General features: G+C 56.1%; 3 protein-coding genes across 3 annotated transcripts; 2 read left to right on the top strand and 1 right to left on the bottom strand.

Moving 5' to 3' along the window:
- Window positions 1-160: 160 nt before the first annotated feature.
- CSUI_005607 (ap2 domain transcription factor ap2viii-4) lies at window positions 161-14442 on the top strand (the record flags this gene model as incomplete). The annotated part of the gene is made up of 3 exons (XM_068065778.1): window positions 161-4418; window positions 4774-8487; window positions 9373-14442. Coding segments are annotated over 3 exons (12093 nt in total), but the record flags the coding sequence as incomplete, so codon positions are not given.
- Window positions 14443-15232: 790 nt separating this feature from the next.
- On the bottom strand, window positions 15233-21759 carry CSUI_005606 (methyltransferase domain-containing protein). The gene is made up of 2 exons (XM_068065777.1): window positions 19091-21759; window positions 15233-18583 (listed from the first exon to the last, which is right to left on the bottom strand). Exons 1-2 carry the CDS (start codon window positions 21068-21070, stop codon window positions 17684-17686), a joined length of 2880 nt encoding a protein of 959 aa, XP_067922245.1. The 5' UTR covers window positions 21071-21759; the 3' UTR covers window positions 15233-17683.
- A 227-nt stretch (window positions 21760-21986) lies between these two features.
- Window positions 21987-22648, top strand: CSUI_005605 (uncharacterized protein; the record flags this gene model as incomplete). Its single annotated transcript, XM_068065776.1, has 1 exon — window positions 21987-22648. A coding segment is annotated over exon 1 (165 nt), but the record flags the coding sequence as incomplete, so codon positions are not given.
- Between the last annotated feature and the right edge of the window lie 1151 nt (window positions 22649-23799).

Here is a 23799-nt window from a genome sequence, read left to right as displayed (position 1 = left end):
AGGAGTGGTGGCGCTGGGGGAAAAGGCGTGGAAAAGGGAAACAGCGGGGGTGGCTGGACAGACAGTCAGGGAGAGTGCAGGGAGAGCAGACGGTGCGGCAGTCTACCAGAGTTCTCGTCCGTGAGGATTTCACATGCTTCCTCTCGCCACGCCACTCAGACCGTTTTCGGAGAACCGGGGGTCGGTCGCTATTTCGGATGCATCCGTCAGTGACCGGGGAATAGAGATACATGACAGGCTGCCCCACGAAGGACTGACTGCAGGCGAGTGTCCCTCGTCCGATGTAGTGCCTTTTTCTTCTGATCCAATACTGTTTCATGACGCTCCTAGTGCTACGGCTCCTTCGGGGCATGACCATGCTGATTTGGTCGGAGAGACGTGCAGTCCGACAACTGCACCACAGGACTTCATTGATCCAGCAGCGTCCTTCAGACGCGGATCTTCCGCTTTAGCCGACCCGCGAAGAGAAGACAGTCGTTACAGCCGCGGGCATCGATGTGATTGGACGTCTCGCCAGGTCTTCCCAGGTAAGGCAGCGTTCTCACCCTCGGCCGGACAGAGAGCTCCAAAACGTGATCGGCGGTTTCCGCTGCCGGATGCTGAGCAGCGACAATCTATGGATATCAGGGGGCGTGCGAACAGAGCACTCTCTGGAGACGTCGGAGATCCGGAAAAAGGGGCGGAAGCAGCAAGGGTGGAAGCAACCGATGACACCGGGCGGGCGTATTGCATGGTCGGACAACAGAAGAGGTCTAGATCAGTACACGCTTTTCCGCCTGAGCAGGCTGGCTATCGTTCCGGTCTCTTTAGTGAGAGCGCGCGAGCGCGTGTAGTAGTCGATAGGACAGCAACGCGTTCATTGGAGAGTGTGTGTTGCTCGGCGCTTATTGGCCGAGTGTCCTCGATACCGACTCCGTCCTCGACATCCCGTGCTGAGTCACCTGCAGCTAGATTTATTGCGGCAGCCGTCGATGCTATTGCGCCAGGACGCTTCTTGGCTGAAGAGATGTCTCGGGGTTCGACGGAGGGGTTGGAGGCAGTGGTGTTGCCGACCGGAAAAGGGGAGGAAACCAAAAGAGTAGAGGAGTGTATAGAGGAGGATAGAACAGGCAAGACAGCAGGAGAGGGGGGACAGGGCAGACGACAGCAGCTCTGGGGAGGGGCAAATCTTGCGGAAAGAGTGGCAAGACCTAGCACAGAGAGTGAGAAAGCAGGAACCGGATTCGCGCTGGATGGTGAGAGCCGCGTCGGCGGCGGAGGCCAAGAGGGGGACGGTGCGCAGAAGGGGTCCCCGACAGTAACACCACAAGAGGTTGAAGAGCGTCATTCAAGAGATCATGAATCCGGAGTCGATAAGAAGGAGCTTGAGGGAGAGGGGGCGTCCGTGAGGAAAGCTACCGCCGGTCAAGAGAGAGAGCTGGGGGATAACAGCTGCGCGAAATCTACTCTGGGATCTAATCTTGTAGCGGGTGGTGCAGCAGTTGAATCCTCTGATGTTGCAAGTGTGCTTACAATTGCAGCACGTGTAGCATCGGAGACACCAGATGAGACAGCTCTCAGGGAGATGTCCGTGGCACCAAACCTGGCATGCAGTCGAAGGGCTGTACCCAGTGGCTTGCTTGATTGTACACGCGACAACCAGAAAGCGGGCTCGATACGCCGTGTCCGAAGTCCGAGTCCCGATGGAGTCGCCGTTTTGACCACAGTCTCTGCTAAGGCTGCTTTCTATCGTTCCCTTTCTGAAGTGTATCTGTCCTCGCTCCTGCAACCAACGGAGATACTCCTTAACCGAACGGCGGCGTTACTTATAGGGGTGTTGGTTCCGGCTGTATACACTCACCTGAACAAGTGGTTCCATAACACGAGTGCGCGGAGAGACTGGACAAGCGACCACGAATTCCAGTATAGTTGCTCGAGCAGCAGTTGCAACGCGAGTGTGGAGTCTCGTCTCTTAGCGCCAGCAGTTGATTTGCTCCCCGTTTTTTTCTCGTCCGTGTCAAGCTCTCCTGGTGCAGTTCAGGGCATGGAACCGGGCGTTGCGGCAGGTGTAGCTGTCCCGCCAACAGAGGCTGACGACGTCGCACATTTCGTTTTCCGGGCTTCTCTCGCGCCTGAGAACTCGCTTTGGAGAATATATCTCCTCCCCACTAGACGGAAGCCAGGAGCCGCGAAACCGCCCTGTTCTCTTGAGTCCGCTTTGGCTCTCCCTGTGCCGGCGCCGAGGGATGCCATCAGTTCCGGTGACGACTCCGGTGCGTCTCCGCTTGACATCAGTTGTGCGAGCCGAGAGTGTGGTATTTGCCCGGGGATACAAGACGATGGTGAACTGTTCTGTTGCCTTGACAGCTTGCTGCCTTTTCCCGCCTCGCTTTCTCCGGGAACCAGTGTGACTTCACCTTTTGTTCCTTCGTCGGATGACGCTTCTGTGTCTCCTGTCGTCAACTTCCTTGGTCCCTTCCTGTCTTCGGCATCGCCGGATGTTCCCAGGGGGTTCACTGCAATTCCTCCATTGAGCTTCAAGGGTCCTCCGCCGTGCTGGTGTTTCAGAGGCAGCAAGGACGCGGAGACAGAACGCACGCTGTCGTCCGCGGGGGACGATTCTGGTGGTATGTTTTGTAGGCCAGACAGAGCGGCCTGCAAGGTGGACGTCGCTTCATCACCGTTTCGTAGCAACGGAGGGAAGAGACATCGTGCCGTTTCTCAGTCGGCTGAGCAGCCTGGCCCTCCGCAAAAGCGCCACCGCCTGCGGGAAAAAATAAATCCAGGTGGATGCAGAGAGTTGACCGTAGTGAAGACAAGGGCAGAACCGTCCCTGACGGATCCCTCTTCTGCTCTTGCATCGTTCCTGTCTGAGGAAGTCCCAGTAACCGTGTACGGATTCCACGTGTCAAAGCTGCTGGCAGCCGGCGTACGAGATGCAGCTATCGCTTTGATGTGCGCTCAACAGTCCGGGTCGCTACCCCTTACCATCTCTGCTGGCCATGGGGGTGGCTCCCTCAGTTCCGGAGACGAAAGTGGTCCTGGCAGTCTTTTCACTCGCGCGTGTTCAGGCGTTCTTTCTGTGGAGGAAGCTGCGGAAGGTGCCGGTGTGGCGTCACTTGCATGCCTTGGAGCACCGACTTCTGCTGACCAGATCGAGTGTTCACGGCCCACGTCCTCCCTCTTCTGGGCTCCTGTCACAGACGTAGGGCGGCTACTGTGCTCGCGGGATCCGCCCTCTCGGACTCGGCCACTCAAGAGCCGGAGCGCCGGGCGTATTCCAAGCGCGACAGAGCACGGAGTAGCGGGCGCGGGAGGTCGTCACTCTGGAGTGCATGGACACGCGAGTGCGGGCATGGGACAAACAGTGAAGCAGGGCCTCAAGACTCCTGCCGACGAAGAGGGAATCTGGGTTCTCCGTCAGAAAGTTCTCGGCCACGCTTTGGCGGTTCGCGCGTCTGTGGCGATTCCTGACGAATTGGAGAGTACTGTCAAGGGGAGCGCTTTTTGTAGGGAGAATGACGGTGGGGGGAGAGTGGCGGATGCTGGGGAACGCCCGGCCAGGAGCCCAGGCGGAGAGGATAGTCGCCAGGATCAGACTTCACGAACTGACGCGCATGACAGAAAATTTGTCGAAAGCGGAAGCAGCACAGAGCCCCGGGGGCCTCGAACAGAAAGCGCTGCCGTGGGGAAAGATATTGGAGGGGCTTCCTGTGGCGGCGGCCGATCTCAGGGGACAGAAGGAGATCGGCTTCGACCCCGTCTACTAGAGAGATACTTTCTTGTGGATGCTCATGGCGCGTCCAAGTTTGAGCCCTCTCCAGCTCGCCTCCGACGCGCCGTGCATATGGCAATAAGCTGGTTCCGGCAGAAAAAGTCTCAGCGAGATCTCGCGCATGTTGACGGCGCTAATGATCCGGTGCCGGGGTTCCGACTCCCAGGGCCTAGCTGGGCGACGAGCTTGGAGGCTCCGGCGAGTGCACGTTCAGAAGAAGGGGCTCAGCGCACCGAACTGCTGTCTTCCGTAGACACGTTCATTTCTAGTGGAGGGGGAAGAGTTGTCAAAAGAACGCGGTTGCATCTTCCGAGAGATGAAATGTCAGAGCCTTCGAAGCTCGATGTGAGTCCCTTACAGAATTCCGGCGCAACTGTTGTTGAGGCTGCGTATGAGCATCCGGCTCTCGGAAGAACAGACGACCGGCAATGTCATAGGGGGACAGCCGCGAAAGAGACTGTCGTTTCGGCCAGCTCCGCGAACGGGTCCCGATCGTCTGCAGTTGTACCCCGCAGGGAACGGGGATATTGGAGTAGTGGCCAGAGACAAGTAGAGACGGAACCGGAGAACTCTCGGGATGGGAGGAGGAGATATTCAGTGCCAGAAGAGCAAGAGGAGATTTACGACGGATGCTCGTCGGGTGTGCCAACCAGGGCTACCGAAGGTAGGCCGGCGTGGGCGGAGTGCGTACCCGTTTCCGTTCCCATGAGTGTGTGGAACTGATGAGAACGTGCCCAGGAGTCATTAGAAGCACACTCTAAGGTCCTGTTCTCTGGTAGGCCGAGAAGAGGCAACCTGCGTTCCCCGGATATGATAACCGGGAAAGCGTCGAAGCCAGCTGAGCACGTCTGGGTTGCGGTTTGTTCTCCGTGTTGGGTATCCCAGGGGTGCTCCATTGGCACAGTACGCGATTGTGTAGACCTGAGAGCTCCTCCCTTTTTGGACAATCCGTGAGGTGTGTGCTCGGAAGGATGAGACGGCTACATTTGTTTTCTTTTTCCGTTTCTTTGTCTTCGCAGATGAGGCGACCGGTACGGCTTGCCTCCATGCCTTGGCTCACGCTCTCGTCTCTCGGTTTCTGTCCGTCTGCGTGCCTTGCACCCTTGCGGCGTCCTCTTGTTGTTGCACGCTCTTCAGCACCGTAAAGGGTTCGGGAGAAGACGTTTGCTGGTCGGGGGATCCGAGTATCACCAGGTCACCGCGTGCGTCTCTTTTACGGGGGAATGACTCTTGTCCAAGATGCGCGCTCCTGCTTGGGCTAAGGTGGCGGGAGGACTGCTTCGGCTTCGAGTATTTCGTGGCGTGTTGCCAAAGGAGTGTAGAGTGCTGCAATGCTGGTTTTGAGAGCGACGCTTCAAAAACCGTGCTCAGTGGTTCGCCACGTGCGTATTTGGTGGCGCGGCCAAGTAATAGCAAAGTTGGCAAGACGCATGATCAATGTGGACGGATGCACCGCGGTGGTAACCTAGGTTTTCCCCTTGCTAATGATCAGGGAGCCAGGCAAAAGCTGGAGGAAATTGATCAGCCGAGAAGCATGTGGCGAGGGCCCGGAAAGGCAGCCTTTATGCCTGCGGCAGGTAGTAGCGAGGCCTTTTTGCAAACAAGGGCCGTAGCTGAACCAGGCGCGGAAGGCCGGGGCGACGGAGACATGGATCTGTTGCTGTTGATTCAGCACGACGTCGTGCAGCCGTGCGTCTTCGACGTGCTCGCGGTGCAGTTGACCTTCCGAGCGGCGCTTACGCGCTTGCTGCCTTTCGTCACAGTTGGGGAGGAAGCGTTGAGTTCTTTTTTCAGCTCTTCCACAAAGTTGCGCAAGCAAATCTTAAGTCGTGACGGCTGTTACTTCGGGCAGCCGCCCAGATGGGAGGGCAGCTGCTCCATACTACAGTCACACGAGGCGGGAGCAAGAGAGGTTGTAGATCAGTCGAGAGGTGCAATGAAAAGTACATCTCCAAGCAGGCGAGAGAACCACCGGGGTGAAGATACTGAGACACCTCTACGTGAAACTCGCGATGGAGGAGGACGTGTTCATTCCCTGAGTGGAGAGTCGGGGGTCGGGAAACGGTTGATCACAAGTGTCGTAGAAAAAAGTAGTCGTGCCGATAGTAACGGCAGCGGCGGCGGGTTCGAAACAGCGGTGCAGGAGGATTGTTCGGACCGGGGATCTGCGCAAGAACCGCCGTCCTCAGCTCGCCGCGTGGATGGCGTTAAGGGGGGGGGGGAACGCGGAGAAAGCGAGTGTCACAGCCGAAAGAGGGACGGTGAGCACGCGTCTCTACCGGATGGTACGTCGTCTTCGTCTCGCGCTTCTCCCGCATTTTTGTCTCTACTCTCTCTCTTCTCTTCTCCGCTTGCATTAGTAGATGCCCTAGAGCCTGTTCAAGATTCTTCGCCTTCACCTCCTTTTCAGCTGGAAACTTCCGAGAAAACGTGCACTGTCAACACATCCCGAGGGAGCCGTCGGAGACAGCCACCAACTGCAATCAAACTGAAACCTCCTCTTACTTTTGTAAAAAAAAAAACGAAGCCTGTGACCTTGGGTCGCCTCATCGCAAACCTGCTGTCTTCCGCGCCACCCGCCGAAGTTCATCGTTTGCTTGCCGGTGAGGGGACCTCAAAACACCATCGGAAGCGAGGGGCAGTGGAAGTGGGGGAGGCGCCAGATCTATGCCGGCAAATGAACCACGTCAGGAAGTTAGAGAAGAAGCAAGAGCTCTTTGAGAGCCTGTTACGCTGCGTAGGAGGACTAAAAGTCACCTGTGAGTACCTCACTGTCACAGCGCATACGCTTTTTAGGAGGAGTTTGAAAGCGGATATTCTACTTGCTCTCCTCTTTCCCAGTCAACAGGAGATTGTGATGGAAAAACATCTCGAACAGAAAAGACGAGAGCAGGGAGGTTGGTTTCCTTCATCAACAAGGAGAGGCTTGCGGAGAAGCCAACAGAAAGCAGAGATGGCTCAAGAAACTCTAGAACGTTTTCTACATCGTTCCTGGCCCCCTGCGTGGCCAGTCGGCAGTGCAGAAGGGGTGCTAGGAAAGTCGGCGCCGTTGGAGGAGAGCTTGCACCGACGAGTTCGAAGCACGGGTCGGGAAGGGAGTGAGTGTGTCTCTGATTGCGAGACACATCGGCGGGACGATGAAGCAGAAGCCTTCTCGGTGTTGCGCCCTTCTAGAATTTTGTGGGGAAAAGCTACGCCGTGCGACAGACTTCATGACGGCCACTCAAATCTAGTGCGGTTACGGAGACGGCCGACAGAATTTCCTCTTCCACAGGATTCACCCAGAACCAGCGCGGGTGACGCGCCTCCGAATCGTGCCAGGCGACAAAGGAAGCGGGGTGATCTTGAAAGCGAAACGCATGACTCAAAACGTGAAGAGATCGGCTCCGCCAAACTAGGAATACAAGACAGCGAAGCCGGGGAGCGCTGTCAGTATACGGGTTTGAATAGTATCGGGAGAGGAGCAGAAGAGTGGTCGCTCGCCGGAAGAATTGCTGCCGAGCTACCCTTCTCGGCGTCGAGGTGTTTGCCGAGTGACGGAGAGAGGCCATCCCGTCTCGCCGGTACATCGGGAGCGGTGCTGCCACGGCAGAAGGAGAACGTTCCCGGTAGTAATCGCATCACGGAAAAACACTCTGCCCTGGACGCGGAAAGAGTATTAAAACGAGAAGGCGCAAGGACTCCTCCCGGTTCTCAGTTGTCACCTACAGCTCTTGGCTATACGAGCCCGCCAGGTTTTAGGGGGGAAGCACATTCGTCTGGTCACGGTCATGATTTTACTTCTTTTGACGGAGGTCTCGGCGCGCCGATAGCTTCGGCGTCCTTCTGGGGGGACCACCAAGAGCCGGAGCTCCGCCACCTGCTTCTACCCACGTCGATTCGGACGCCGTTGTGCAGCTCTGTTGTAGAGGAACAAGGCAGGTCGTATCGGACACGCGTGCCGTGTGCACTCGCTCAGGGCGCAGATGCCGTGGGCGGGTATGTGAGGATAAACAGGCCCCCAAACTGTATATTTCCTGAGGGGGATATTAGCCCGCATTCAGCAACCAAAGCTCAAGGTGCGACAGCATCTTCTCTGTACCGTTCACAGCTGGGGCAGGGTTTGGACGAGGGCGCGCTCCATTATGCTCTGACTGGGGCCGCTTCCTCAGCCTTCCGTCTTTCACCAGGGTTGCTATGCAAGGCCAGAGACGGGGATGCCGTCGGGAGAGGACCCATTGGCGAGAGCTGTGCGGACGCGAGCAGTGAGCCAAGCTCCGTCGGAGAAACTGGCGGCCGCGGCCCTGGTGCGATCTTTTCCGAAGGGGACTCCTCGGGTACGGAATGCACATCGCATGCCACGTGGATAGATCCGTCTCTTCGTCTACGGCCCGGCTCGGGTCCCGGGTTCCGCGGCATTGAGGACAACAGCCAGGGCCGCCTTCGGTCCTGGAGATTGGAGACAAGACCCGCGTCTGCTGAGAGGCTGTGCCCACGTCGTACGTTGCGAGCCTCGACTGTCGACGTCTCAAAGCTACGCGATGGTAGGGACTTCAAGATTGATTGGCGGTCTGACTGTGACTACGGAAGTGGGGGGACTTCGGACGAGGAAGACGAGTTGCAGGGAGGGGACGAGGTCGAAGGGGCGGAAGTGACTCTGGTCAGTAAAGGAACGGAGAGAATACAGATGTTTGAGGAGAGAATTCCCGACGAGGAAATTTGTTCAGCAGACGGCAGAAGCTCAGGCACAGAAGGTGAAAAGGCAGGGTTGCCCGGGAAACGTAGGTGCAGGACTGTGTTCCGTGAACGTCCATCCAGACACGAAGCTCTCCTGTGTGTAGTTACCGATTTGTCTGTTAGGTACACTGCTCTGCCCGCGCGGAGAGCAAGCCTATGCGTCTGCCGGAAAGAAGTTTGTAGCTTGGAGCCAGCAGACGTGACAGCGTCACGCTTCGCGTCTAAGCGTCGCAGTTCCCGAGCTTCTTCTTTTGTTATTTGTCTTCTTCCGTGTCTTTTCTTCCGTCTACACTAACAACCTGAAGCAAACAGTTGCATTCGCCGTGTGCCGTCATTGCAAGCTCTAGAAAATGGTTGTATTTCGCACTGTGGGTGGTGAGGCTGATGCAGCTGGTTGCGAACGCGGTAGACGCGGACTCTTGTCACCCGCTTTTGTCTTCCTCAACCTGAAAAAGGTGCATGATGGGCTTCGTTCTTGTGCGGTCCATGCGTTTGAGTTGATGAGAAAGTACAGCATGATAGTTCACAGATTCGATACCCAGGATATTCCTTGGCAGCTCAGCGAAGTTTCATGCAGAATTCCCCCCGCAGTCTGAAGCTCGATAGACACCCTTTAGTTCGTAGTTGCGCCTGCTCTTCTGTGTTGTTGCTAGGTCTCTACGGTGCAGGGTGTATTGGGGAAAAGGTTAAACACTACCCTGAGTTTCCTTTTTATCACTCTCACACTTGCTCGGTCGCTCTAAACAGTCCTGCTCACTTCTTTTGCGACGACGGCTCGGCTTGTAAAGAGTACATCAGAGAATGCGCGTGAAAGGTCAGGATGAGACCGTGAGATTTATAGAACAGAATATAAGAAGTGACCCTCCTTTGTATGGTGCCATGACGCCTTTTTTTCCCTTCAGCTACACCGATGACCTCTCCGGGATCGCTGCGCGCTCAACAGCCTTGTCAGTCTTCGTCTCTCCTTCACTCGTTTCACTCGAGTCTTGCAGCAGCCTTCCGCCGTCACCGTATCCCCCTTCGAGCATTTTCGTCTCCCATGTGTTCTCATCTTCCCCCTCTGTGTAACTTGTCTCCTGCTCCCATGGCTAATCCTGTTGCGCCTCCACTGTCAGACTTCGTCAGTACCAACTCAGCAGCCGAGCCGGCATCTTCGCAGCACGGACGTTCTCCGTGTACGGCCGGGCAGCTTCAGAGCAGTGTCCCGGATACCGACATCGGCGCATCCAGCGCGGCTCCGTCATACGAAGCGTCTGGGAGCAGAAGTTGCCGTGCAGGGGGGACCGGGGATCCGTGTCTGGGTGCCGTCGCAGGCGAACCTCTCCATGAGCTTCCGCTTTCTTCGCAGGATGGTGAGCTTGCTGGGCATTCTCTACCGTTGCACCAGCAGCTAGAACAGGTGGGGAGACTGCTAAACCCGGCAAACCGGGAACTATACGGACGAAAGAAAGGAAAGGCTGGAACGATGGATTTCCTGCCAACAACGCCAGAACGAACTAGTACTGACACGGCGAGCGGTACTCGTGCCATTTGCTGGCCACCAGCTACTTTTGCTTCTTTGCCGGACTCGGTGTCTCTCCGGGAGGAGGAACAAGTTTTCGGTCGTCTTGTTAGCCCGACCAACGCAGCATTTTCCCAACATCTGCAGCAGGAAGGGTTCAGGAGTGGGAGTCAAAAGAAGGGAGGCGAACAGCGTGGTTCTTGCTTCGTTTCATTTCCTCCGACGCCGACTAGAAGTATAAGCGCTACCAGCACGCCCTCCGTCCCCCGATCTCCTGACGTACATGTGCACGTTAATCCACCCGTTAGTGAAACGGCAGGAGACGGATGCTCGCCTCCACTCTCTTCAGCGACATCCGAACTGCACGGATGCCGTGTCTTAGTAACAGCCTGTGACTCTTTGTTTTCTCCACTGCCGCCGGTGATCCAGACCGAAATGGTGACCTCTGTTTCCCAACAGCTAGCTGCAGACCGGGGAGATAGCAGAAATCGTTTCTTTCCGCAGGAACCGGTCCAGCAGAGTGCAGCCGCCACGCAGCGCAAGCTGGGAGACACCGTTGGCCCAGGATCGCAGGTTGGAGCTTCTCTTCCAGGTCTAGATGGTGATGGGGTCCCCTCCGGGTTGCCTTCGAGCCAGCAGGTCTTCGCCTTCTTGCGCCAGCAGAATGGCCAGTCGCCAGTGGGCCTGTGCCAGGCTGGGACGGACCAGGGCAACGCTCCCTGTTGTCTCTCCCCCGGGGAAGTCGGGGTGGCCTACCCTGCCGTTGAAAAAGCGAAAACAGCGAAGGATAGTCTGGCCGTGACTGGCCGCCACTTCGGACCCCCCGCTGTGACCCCTTCGACGGGCCTAGTGGAAGCGACGGCTTCAACTGCCCGACTTTATTCGAAGAGCGGAGATGGAGGGAGAGGGGAAGGGGCCAGCTCGCTCGCTTCTTCGAGCCTGCTCCGAGCGGAACTAAAGCCACAGCAGCAGATCGGACACCAGCAGCTCGCGGTTGTGCTAGCAGCAGCCATGAAGTTTGCCGAGCGAGGGTCTAAGTGCACGAATGCCTCCGCATTCCAAAGCGAAAAGCCGCCGCGCGATCTCTGGAGTGACAGAGGAGAGGATGGAGAGAGTTCAGTAGCGGCCGGAAGAGATTTTGTTTCCGGAAATTACGAACGGAGGCTTGCAGAAGCAGCGGCGGTGTTTCGTGCTCTTAACTTGCCTGATGCTTCGTCTTCGAGAGGTAGCACTGCAGGTTTCATCTCTGACGTGTCCAGAAGGTTACTAGCAGTGGCAGCTAGCGGAGGTGTGGCCGCCGGATCCGAGGCAGCTACTGGTCTGCCTCAACAGGTAGTGGCAGGGGCTACTCGTGAACCGAGAGAGACAGTGACTCCAGAAGGCTTGATACCGAGTGTGTACGAAGACGCTGCCCTGGGCGGTGCCGTGTCGGCGTATGGAGGCCGAGGACGGGCAGCGGCTGGCAGAAGAGGTGACCCGAGAACACGAGACTGCTCGGATCCTTCTCTCAGGCCCTCTAGCAGGTCAGCACGCCGTACTCCCTCTCCGCGCTCTGAGTGCAGCGCGGGCCATCGCCGTGGCGGTGGAACCGGTGGTGAGAAGGGTGGTGGGCCATATCTTTCTTTTCCATCTGGAGCGCAGTACACGGACCACGGCTCGCGAGCTCGCTCTCCTTCCCGACAAAAAGTGAACACTCGCGGGAATGGGAGGCGAAACAGTAGCAGCTGCAGTGAAGATTCAAATGTGGGGGAGTCGTCCGGACCCTTCTCCCCGACTCCCAGCTCTGGTAATCGGACTCCGAGGAGGAGTGGAGCGAACGACGATGAAGAGCTCGTTCCAATAGGGGAGTTACCGACGGGAGTGTATTTCGATGTTGCCAGGCGGCTGTGGCGGTGTCAGTGGCGAGAAGATGGCAGATTGAAGAGCAGTGGCTTCTCGCTGAAGCAGTACAAGACATTAGAAGAAGCCAGAGAGGCTTGCATTTTGTACAAGTGCGCTGTTACGAACACTCCAGTGAACCCGGCGTGGCTCGTTCCACAGTATATCCCCGCGTCAAAAGCGAGTAAAAGAAATTTGAGACACAGACAAGCGAGTGCCCCGTCTACGCCGCAGCCCTCTTCGACTTCAAACTTATCCCCAGTTCCCCGTTCGGAAGAAGACAGCGAGGACTCCGTGCCGCCGTACCGGGGTTCCGGAAGAGACGACGCGGCGCAGGGGCATGGCAGTGGTTCCGTCGCGAGCAGTTTACGCTTGGTTTTAGGTAAAGAGGAGGCCAGAGTACACCACGACTCCACGCCGGCGGGCGATGGCGGAGGACTCTGTCCAGGTGTGACCTTGGGAGCAGCAGCGGCGGAGAGCGCGACGGCCGCGGACGCGCTGCCTGCAGCTGCTGTGAGAGCCGCGGAGAGAAACCTGGTGAGATCTCCTTCGCTGGGGCACGTTGATGCAGCAGCTGGAGGGATACGGTGGGGGGCTGCCGCCCCCTTTTGTTCGTCTGGTGACCCCGGCGCTGGCCGGTCTCAGCGTGCGGCAGCTGACCAAGAGACGGGGGCAGGATTGCTTAGGCCTGGAGTCTCGGATGCCTCTCACGCCTTGGATGGGGTTCGGGACAGCCGAGCGGAAATGTGCAGGTCGGGGACGTGTTTCGTGGATAAGGCAGTTGCAACGCATTTTAACCAAGTTCTGCAGCTGCTAGGTGGCGGCGGCTACAAGGCGACGAGTCCGGAGTCCTCGTCATTAAGCGAGGCCACACCGTTGCAGCCAGGGGTGCTTTCCGGAGCTCCGTCAAGGACTGCACCCACCCTGGAAAATCTGGCGGAGTTTATTAGAACGGCAGCTGGGACAAGGGCACCGCCCATAATTACGGACAATGAGAAAAAAGCAGAAACAGCCGGAGCCGGAAGGCTCAGCGATGCTGTCAGGGCCGCGTGTCCGGCGGGCGACTTGTTACCAGCTGGTGTGGGAGGGCCCACAGTTACGGCAGTGCCGAATGCAGCGCCACCGCCGGGAGAAGGAGGCAGTGGGACTCGCGCAATTGCGCGCGGTGCGGCACCGCAGTTGTGTTCTCCGCTGACTGCAGAATCTGCAGGCGTGCCACCAAGACCTTCGAGTCGTGTTTCCGGTTGTCTGGAGCAAGAGGTCAGCGGCGAGCAAGCGGGGTTACAGCTCCGAGGAGCAGTAGAAGGCGAAACTGAATTCGTCTGCGTCACCGGATCTTCCGGTAGAGCCGCGGCACCGTCAAGCCCGAGTTTCGCCTCCATGTCTTTCAGCTCGCCTGAGCTGACAGTTGTAAAACCAGGTTTCGAAACAGGTCAGGTAGGCTCCCGCCCTCCACCTGAATCTGGAAAAGAAATGAGCACGTCCAGTTCGTCGGAAATTCACGCTTTACTGGCGGCTTCTGCCCGTCCGACTGTGGACACTGAGTCCACGGGAGAGACCGAGACGGACGCTAAGAGAACACAAGAGCTTGCAGCGAATACAGGGTTGCAGCGATGTAAGCAGGAAGGTGAGAAGCCCTGGTAGGAATGACAGAATGACTCAATGTAGTGGTCAGTGCGACCCCTTGGGGGCGGACTGACAGTGTAAAATAATGAGGGGGTGTGGTTCAGTCACCACGGCGCAGCTCGTACATCTGGCGGAACAGGAAGAAAATACAAGGGGCCTCAGGTGTAGCGCGCGCTGCGCAACTTGATGAACTCAGGTTCACCAGAGCTCACTTGCGGCTCAAGGAAAGTAAGCTGAAGGTTCTTTCGAGAAGGTCGGAGAGACCGCGGGTACGCGAGGCTAAGCCCGAAGTGTCTCGTTTGACCGTGGTGAGAGTGGCATTCGCCTAGGATAGTCGCTCGTAGTCGTCGTGATGAAGGTGTGCACCGTGTGTCAAGGTTTCCTGCGTGTACCTCGGTAGTCGAAGACTGGAACAGGTTTTTCTTGATCGCGAAGGGAGCCCGATGGGGCGAAGCTCTTTCTCTGTGTCCGTCCCGACGCGGAAACGGGGGTTGACCGTCTCGAAGATCCTCGACACCGTGTGTCTGGTCGATGGGGAGAAATAAATATGTAGCGCCAAGGAGATGCAGGGCTGCGACTGAAACCTTAATGCACTGCGGGAGCGTGTCAAGCACGTTTGTTGTTGAAACGCAGCTCGTATTCTTCTGCTTCTGGAAAGAATTCGATGTCAGCTGTCGGGCCGGTATTCGATTACGCCACGCAGCGGTGCGGTATCGAAAGTGTTACGCTTGTCAAGTGAGTAAAGGTTTGTATGGCGTGGTATCGTACAGCTGCTATCGGTCGACAGTCAGGTGAGTCGAGTGTTGCGGAAACTCCCGATTGTAGTGTGGTTGGTGATGCTTATGTGTGCTGTTGGTGCTTTCCACGTCGTGAAAAAAGCGAATTTGTTTTTGCAAGGTCTGCGACCGTGTAATCCAAATACAGCATCTTATACGCGACGACAACAGCCTCGAGAGCTCTGGTGTAGTTGCAGGGTGCGGCAGCTTGCGTGGTAGCGCCTGAGCCTTGCCCGTTGAGGACGTGAGTTGGCGTGTTGGCCGCCACAGGGGTCATGGCTACTGCATTATCGCACGGTAGATATGAACACTTCTGCTAGGACTCCCGGCTGCTGAGCGCGGTATGCAGTTTTTCTTGAGTGTTTCTTGGTGCAAAGAAGACAATACAGCGGCCCACTCACTAGCTATAAGCAGGCTGCCGACGGCCCTTCGGCTCTTGTAAACACGAGGCGGGGCAGGCAGAGCCCAGGCCCGAGGATGTCCGCCTATATGTGTTTGTTCCACCTGTGCCCTGACCCTCTGATTTACGGGTTTGTCCGTTTACATCTGAAAGGTGGCGAGCCAGAAAAAGAATGCATGCTGTGTGTGACTCTTTCCGGGGTAAGCTGCCCGCTCTTGTCAACTTGAATCACCGGCAAGTGGCCTGAAGACGTGATGTTCCGTTGATGATACTGATAACTGAGTCATGCGCCATCTAGTCCCGAGAAGGCCTGCTGCCATCCATCTTTCGACTCCTGAGATTATTCGTGTCGTCACCGGTGGCGAATCGCGCTGACTGAGAATCGTGCTTTTCTACAAAGACTAAGGTGACCCCGGCTGCGGCGCCCCCGCTTCCGCACGTACTGGGACATAGAACCATGGAAGACAGGCTCCTCGCGCACGGGTAGACGAAAAAAGCAGTTTCATAGACCTCTCGGCACTAGACAGGCACAGGTCAAGAAGGTACACGTAGGTCGTTTGCTTTGAGGATGGAATCTGTTAACCTGCGATTGCTCCATCAGAGAAGCTACAGCTTGGATCGCGCGTGCCTTATCAGTCGTTGTGTAGTACGCTGAAACCAAGACGAACCCTGTGTCCGGGAAAGCTCTAGTCATTTACAGAATTCTTTCGAACCGAAATAACCCGCTGCAGATTTTTCTTCTCACATAACTCCTCCCGTACTTAGCTGGGCTACGCGGCAACATTCGGAATATTGACAAGGAGGGGACAGCGCGGCGGGCGAAAGCGTTCACGGATAACGGACCGAAGCCCATGCTTTCTCCTCCACCTCACCAAACAGCAGACGACCATCAGAGCCCCCGGAGTTCAAGGCTGGGTCTGTTCTGTCTCGACTCGAAAGCAAGAGGCCGTCTCTTAGTACAAACAAACAGTTCAACCAAAACCCTCACCGGTGATACCGCTGGGGGTACGTACATCTACTGCATCACAAGATCTGGAAACCGCGCCTATACCCCCGCCTGCTGTCCCATGGCTCTCTCGGCCTTCGTCTTGCCGCCAGTTCTGTACTGCACGTCCTTAACCGGAAACGCCTTGTCGACGAACTTTGATAGAAGAGTTTTCCTGTACACGTTCGCGTCACAATGCCAATCCATGACATACGGAGTGCCACTGTAAATACTATGTACTAGTTGGCAAGTACCGTCCGCCTACGTCAATACAATGGCTGCAAGAACGGCACACAACGGAGCCGTTGCAAAAACACCGGCGGCGTAAAGGAAACGTAACTTGATAAACGAGCAAGAAGCCCAGCTTTCTGTGCAAAACACCGCTCTTGATCATGAGAAGTAGGTACCTCGGCACTGTGATGTGCACCAGCAGAGGGAGAAATATGCCTCATTTTCTGCCTACTACAAGCTTTCCTCCAGCCTCTTCCTTTTTTTTTTACGTTTCAGGGAAACTCCTTCCAGAAAAGCACTGCGTAGTCCCCCGCTACTTTGCGTGGTTTCCCCGGAACATTCGTCCGGCAGATTCGTTTCACCTCCTCTTGCTTCCCCCGCTGAAGTCCCGCTGGGCTCGGCCGACTCTCCAGGCGCGCCTACAGATTTGCCGCATTCCGGGGCACCCGCGAGAGATACTTTCTTGAACGCGAACACCTTGTACAACGCGAAAACCTCGAACTGCGGTTTATCCAGTTTGTTACTCGCATTGAGACGTCCAATCCATCGAGCGAGGTCGGCCTTAGTGGCCTGATCAACGGCCGCCATACGCAGAAACTCGGGAAAGGTCATGCTCAGAACCAGCTTCAAACCCAGGGAGGCAGCTACAGCGCAGAAGCTCCGCCACGGCAGCACGAATTCCTTTGCATCTATTGATTCAGACAAAAAGAAGTTGTATTCTATCCCAAAATCCGTGGCTAGCCGGCCGCGGAGGTGCTCCGCCACTGCAGGCCGATGTGACACCGGCAGATCGGCAAATAGGTAGTGCTTCGCACCTGCATCAAAAGCGGCTGACACGCGAAAGAAAACAGTAAGCACGCGGATTAGCCAGAAATACTCGATACATACAGAAAGCACCCCGGCAGCGAGGGTCACCCTCCGCGCAAGATATACCAGCGACGGGAAAGGACGGCAGCCGAAAATGCGCATCCGGGCAAAGGTAACAAGCGTTACGGAGGTGCAGAATATACGGCTTCAGCAAGGACCGGCCAGCGTAGGAGTGATGGAACGTACTGGACACTTTGGCACGCTCGTCTGGTCAAGTGAGTTGCAAAACGAATGCGCACAAGATTCCGTGTGCTTGAGGAAGATGTATGCACACACCAAAAAAGAAAAGCAGTGTAAAAACAACAATGGACACCAACTACAGCAGCGTGGCGCTCACTGACAAAATTCTAGTCCTCACATAATCAGATCTGCTCTTCTTTGTAGGAGATGCGCAGCTGAGTACCAAAGCCGCGCACATTCAGAACTGTACCGACCATCCTACTGGGACCTTGAACTGTGCTGTCCCGCAGCTCCAGGCCCCCCGAAGCCAGTACAAAAAACTGAGCTGTTTGCTTCCGCTCGCTTGGCACTAGGATACATCTACAGAAACAAAAGATGCTCCCTGGAACGTACAGACATTACACCAGCCACAGGTGCGCACAAACGTGTTCTAGGAGTATGACGGCCGATGAGCAAATGTTACACACTCTTCCACTTTTTTGTAGAAAATCTGCAACCTGCCGCGCAGGCACGTCGCAGTTGCGGAAAAGCACACCTTTCCTCCACGCTCGTATAGTGAGCAGTGCTGTTTGTGCAGGCGTGAACTACCCAGCGATGAACAGCGCTCCACCGGCAACCTGGAAGGGCAGCTGGGACTATACGGAGAAAGGAACCGACGGGAACGTCACGGGTTTGTAGTGCAGTGAACCCAGGCAGAGCTGTCTGAAATCAATCGCTGTCCTCCAGAAAAGGGGTGCTCGACTATAAGACTGCTACGGGCCGTAAGGAGCTACTCTAGCCTGTCCGTCCGGCGGCCTTGGTTATCAGATACGCAAAAAGACGACGACGAGCACGCGCGAAAACACGATCCCAGGATCGGACGCACAAAAGAATCACGACCTAACAGAATGAAGCATGAGCCGGTGGTGGCGAGCTGACGGGCGGCCACACAGGATGGGTGAACGCCTCTGCCAGACCCGGGCCTATACACGAAACGCATATCCACGTGGGAAGTCCAACCTGCTGCAGCCTCTTGTTTTCTTCTACTGGAGGCCAGCCAATCGCTGTCAATTCCGGGCGCGTCTTCCAGAAGCTTTTGGATCGTCTCTACGTCGAAGGTGACCGTGTAAACCTCGTTTCCGAAATCGCACTGATCCTTAGTCGTCCCCCCGGCAGTTGTACTTTGCCCAAGTGGGCCAGTGTGCTCCTCTGGTTGTTCGTCTCCTGCCTCTTCATCTCCGAGGACGTACGCCAACTCCAGCAAGTGGTTTGATAGAGCATCACAGCAAACGGTGCTTCCTAACAGAACTCCGCCTGGCTTCAAGTGAGCAGCGGCCCTGCTTAGCACATCCTTCGCTTGCTGAGCTGTCTGGACCAAGTAATGAATGGCAAGCTGAATGGACACTACGTCGAACTGCTCCGACCGAAGAAAACTCAGCGCCTTCTTGTCGACCAAATTTCCAACATGGAAGGCAGGGGGGTGAAGCATTTGCTGCAAAAGATGTCGCGCCTGCTGTCCTTCGCGGACACGGCGACGAGCTTCTCTAATCTCGTGCACCGCCAGATCGACACCCACAAACTTCCCGATGCGGCGATCTGCATATTTCCATAGATCCTGTCCATGACCGCAGGCGAGCTCAAGGACTGTCTGGCCCACCGTAACGTACTTGTTGATTAGAATCCGCTTGACCTATAGGAAAAAGAACCCGGTGCACGTCCGCAACATTCACTGCTCTTCCCCACCCTGAAAAGCTGACCAGTTGAAGGGCTTCCGTCCTTTCTTTCACAGCAACTTTACAAGTTCCTTAACCCGGCAAGCATATCGATATATCGCTCCCAGAATTCTCCGTTTTAGAGCACCACATTACACGCAGCCCCACACGATCCAAGTGCGTACTAGCTCATGCGAAGGCCACCGGCCGAGTTTCATCCAGGTTCCCGAGTGACGGAAGCCTGTACCCTTTCCTTTCTCAACTGCCCCCGATCCGCAAGCTTTTTCGTGTACCGCATGAGAGCCAAGATGAACGGAAGAGAGACTGCTTCGTTCCTCGCACGAATGCACAGACCGACGGACAAAGACAGCGTACAAGGCTGCACTGAAGATGTTCGAGTCAAGTAGTCAGTCGAGGAAAGCGGCTGCAATGCTACCTTTGCCCTGGGTGAAGAAAAAGATCACCTCAGGCAGAGCGACACTTACCTGATTGTTATGGATCCTGAGCCCGCCAACCCTGGACCTGCCAGCACTGATAAGCTTCCTCTGATTGTAGTGTTTTTGCACGGCCTGTACCACATCTCCCATGTGATTTGGGAAGTAAAAAGGCCCTCCTCCTCCCCCCACCCCGAAATCTCCCCGGCTGACTTCATCTACCCACCTCGCTAGCACGTGAGCATTCTCGAGCACCAAGAGGGATAGTGCACCATACGCATTTTTCTGTCCGCAATTCCTCCGCTTCTGCTGCTCTCGGAGCTCGTGGCCGCATGCCTCCAGGTGTACACGCACTGTTTTTGTTTCCTCATAGCGATCTAAGTCATCGGCAGCCCTGCTAGCGTCGCTCACTCCTCTCTCTCCCTTGAAACTTGCCCGGACAGAATGCTTCAGAAGGAACTGAGGGGCGGACGTGACAGTGTCCTCCACCTCGCCTTCCTCAGTGACGATAAGTCGCCACCTAGGTCCTTGGCGTCCACAAGAATTAACCGGTCTCAGCTCCCATACGTCTTGAACAGCCCACCACCGCTGACCCACTTCCGTCTGAGAATTCATTTGCTGTTCCTCTTTTGCTACACCACCAACTTCGTCACTTGCCCGAGCTGCCTCAGCTCCTCCGCCCCTTTCGCCAATCGCGTCCTGAAAACTAGCAGGAGTGGAATAGGAGCTTCGCAACTTGGAGAAGTTCGGTTTGGCCCCGTGTGCCGTTTGCCGGCTGCTGCCGCACGGAGACCATGTGGAGAAAATCTCAGAATCCGCACTAATTCGAATATGAACATCACTTCTAGGGCGGTAGATTAGCCGACTGCCAAGAGGCACACGCTCGATGATCTCAACCCTTGGTTCCTCACGGTCGGCTCTCCGCGTTTTGCTCGCAGTGGCTTTCTTCCGGTGCTCGGTAGAGACCTCCTGTCCAGTGGCTTTTGTGTTCTGCTTATTGGGGGCCGATTCTTCGTTCTCAGGCACGGAGCCGCTACGATCTGGGGAACCTTGTGAGGTTTCATCTGCCTTCTGAAATGGATTCGGTGCAGGTCGTGAAGCGAATTTTTTTTCCGTCTCGTCATCACTCTCTGTATCGGATGCCAGTCTATACCTGAGGACACGTCCAGTCCCTAAACCTTCCTCTGCGTCTTCTTCGCCCTCGAGCAGCTGCTGAATGCCCCCCGAAGCGCCCCCTTCTCCTTTGAGACGATCGACGACGTGATACCGCCTCTTCGCAGGAAGAAGCTCATACGCGGTGCGCTTTGTCTGCAGTAGACGTTGTAACAATCGGTGCAGCAGGGCATTTTGACGCTGTTCGTGATCCGCTGAACTCTCACGCATAGGACTGCTCTGTTGTATTACACCGGGTCCCAGGTTGTCTTGGAATTTCACTTCCAAACCAACCTGTTCCTCCAGCATGGTTTCCAGAGCAACAGGGAGATTGATTTTCCATCCTGTGTACTTTCCTACTACCGAGCCGACATTGATGGAGATAAGCAGGTGTTGTTTCTGGATAGGCGCACTTGCAGGGACACCTGCTGCATCAACTGAAGAATCGTTCACCCCAGCATGTTCGCCGCAGCGACCGCTAGCTTCGCAGCACTCACCCAAAAAAGCATCAACTCTGCCTTCCACTGTCGGGTCAAAACTATGCAGGCGGGCAACGGGGAGAAGTCGACCGCTGTTCGGCGCTCCAAAACGGGCCAGGAGGGAGACTGGCCGAGACAAGAGGCAAGCCGAAGGTGCGACCGTGGTTCGAAAAAAGAACGAGGCCGTATCTTCGTTTGTGTCAGGCACTGCAGACCTCTCTGCACTCGAAATGTCCCGGCCTTCATCAGCTGGGACTTCCTGATGGGGAGCGCAGGCGCCATGTCGGTCTTCGTCCGTAGAGACCGAACAACCATCATGAGGCACATCGACAGAGACAGGCGGTGCTTCCCACGCGCGGGGCGGCGGGCCGACCCACGGCCGGAAACTCCCCTGGGACATTTCACCAACCAGGAGACATGTATAGTAGGCGATAACCGAGGCTGAGGCAAAATTGTAAGTGGACCCAGGAACCTTTTTCAAGGGTGCCCCCGCCAGTAAGGAGGAACCCCCGGCGCTGCGAGCACACGCCTCTTGGGCTCTTACGATCGCCTGGTCAACGGGTGTTCGTCCCTACTTGTTGTACGGAGTTCTTTCTTGTGCGCTAGCCCGGCGAGCGACGCAAACAAAGGCAGATCGCGAGGCGTGCTAAAAAGGCCCGGAAATGCTGATGTTGCAGGTGGGCCGCACCGCAAAATAAAGATTGACGAAACTCCTCTCCAGCGGCGATGCATGCATGGTCACCACAACGGCAGGGTGCTCTGTATCAAGATCTACACACGGATAGCGTGGTCCAGGTCTCCATCGCCATTACAGATTCGCGCACAGGCAGGGCGCCGGTTCACGAGGGAAACTAACTGGGCCCTCAGTAACCTCACGCTGCGTATCATCGCCGCCACCCTAAAAGAGGAGAGCTGACGTATACTGCTAGACTCTCAAAGAGGAGCCTAGCCCCAGGGGCTGAGGCGACAAGGGGTCGTCGGGCAGCTTCGAGCGTAAGCAAGGCGCGAAAGAACAGTGGTATACTAGGTTGGAAACAACGTCCCTAGCCCCGAAGAGGCCTCCACTCGACCCCGGAAGCAAGTCAAACAATTCAGCCTAGCTCGCCAGAGAAGCCTCCCTAGAAGGAACAGCCGGACGCTTGAGCAGGCTATCGTCGACTGAATTGAAGTCTTTCTACAGTTTTTGCATGCGCACTTGCATGCATTCACGTTCTACAGACTCGGAAACTGGAGATGCATCTGACGACGACTTGGGAGGAGCGCACTACCCGTGTACGCCCCAGACACTGAAGGTCTGTGACTCAGTTTAGCTTCGTTAGCCAGGCTCTTTATATGCGGTGCACCGTTCTTGGTGTACGATTCGAGTGCGGCAGACTCCTCCCAACCATCTTCTCTCTCTGCGATGCGATGTGTAGTGCCCGCGGTCGGCCGCGGTACGTCTTGACTCCGCGCGGAACCGGCCATGGGTGTGTGTGTGTGTGTCGAAGGAAGCTTGCGTGAGTAGTATATGAGCGCCGTCCGTCTCACCTGTGCGTCGTGCAAAGTCTGAGCGAGAAGAGTTTTTCGATAGATCCACTGGGTCTCGCAGGGGCCGTTTCACGCGTCAGCATCGCATCGTTTCAAAGACAGCAGAAAAGGCTCGTTCTCTTTTCTTTTCGTATTGATTTTGCTGGCGTGATTTTCCCGACGACTGACCATTTGATAACCATTCTCCTGCTGCAAGATGGGACGAGAGACACCACGCTTTGAAAGTATACTTCCCAGAAGGAATGAGTCGTCTGCGGCTGCGGCGGTACTGGAATAGCCCCTGCTATGCCCACTTTTGGACATTTTTGCTCTCCGCGCCGAAAGTACATTAATGAGCGACGGTTGCTGTCAGACCAGGCGTGCGTCCCGGCACGCGTCGCTTTTTTGCGACGGAGAAGCGTAACCCTTCTATCAAGGTGTACACAACCCGGAGGCCGAGCAACCAAGAAACCGGGGCCACGTCTTTGAAATTCTCCGGCAACATTTTAGGTCTCACCAGTCACGATGGGGCGTACCAAACGAACTAACGAATCTGAAATTGATCCCCCGGCGACCCCGACAGTATATCGACACGTTTCGAAGACTGCTCTTGCACGCCTCACGACGGACACAAAACGATTCTATATTGTCAGCGGACTCACTCACAGAACCAGGGGCGCACGCATCAGTGTCGAACACCACCACTGCGAGCAGTTTACAAAGGGTAGAAGGACTGGGACGTCACCAGGGTGTAGGCAGTAAGAAGCGTACAGAACAAGACCAGCACCAACGAACACGAGGATGCCCTGACTCACAAGAACACATTTTTCTCTTTCTCTCGGGCGACCTTGGAAGGCAGATCCGTAGGGAACGGGCGCAGCTGTACCAAGGGAGGAGCGTCGGGTCTCGGCCAGCGGCAAGTGGCTTTTCGTCACTGGCTTACCTGGGAAGAACAACTTGACACTCACTCTAATTCCCTGCGGGGTGGAACGGTTAGGCGCACCAGCACCCAGGCCTGAAGTGCACTGACACTCGTTTTTGGCAGCGTGCCAACATGGGGGGCGAAAGGCAACGTTCCCGCCGTCTCCGGGTGGCCCTAGACACAGCGTCGACTCTGGATAGGGTAATGTACCACGATGGGCGAACGGTCGCGAGGCGTGAGACGCTAAGTCAGGACGCGTCGAGAGCAGCAAGTGGAGTACGGAAACCTGTACACTGGCTCAGCAGTACTCCCACTATATGTATAGTGGGATACTGGCACGGAGTCTAACACGGAGCACTAGCGGAGAGTTTTGGGCTGGTGCAATTTTTTGGTTCGTACCTAACTAAATAGGTGCAATGTAAGACCCCCTCTCAAGAAACTCTGAGCGCGAGGGGATCAACCTATGAAGGTGATCACTAAGCGAGGGAACCACGGGGGGTGATCACTAATTTTTTGAGGGTGGACTTATCAATCCACGGTGTGTACATAAGCTCCACTACCCTGCTATAATACTCTGGTGTACTGCTACTCTTGATGTGGGCGTAAGGCTCGAAGTGAGAACACTGTCAGCCCCCACTGTGGCAGATGGGACTGAACCTAGTTCTCGTTTGTCTATCTCTAGGGTCTACCCCCCAACTTTG

Source organism: Cystoisospora suis, assembly GCF_002600585.1.
Source record: "Cystoisospora suis strain Wien I chromosome Unknown contig_2720, whole genome shotgun sequence".
NCBI lineage: Eukaryota > Apicomplexa > Conoidasida > Eucoccidiorida > Sarcocystidae > Cystoisospora > Cystoisospora suis.
The sequence above is the reverse complement of the archived record's forward strand: the minus strand, read 5'-3'. Positions and strand labels throughout refer to the sequence as shown.

Excerpts from the sequence above, each read along its gene's own strand:
- CSUI_005606 (XM_068065777.1), bottom strand. The coding sequence starts at position 21,070 with ATGTCCCAGGGGAGTTTCCGGCCGTGGGTCGGCCCGCCGCCCCGCGCG. Across the intron at positions 18,584-19,090 it reads TCAGGATCCATAACAATCAG|GTCAAGCGGATTCTAATCAA; the intron begins GTAAGTGTCGCT and ends TTTTTCCTATAG.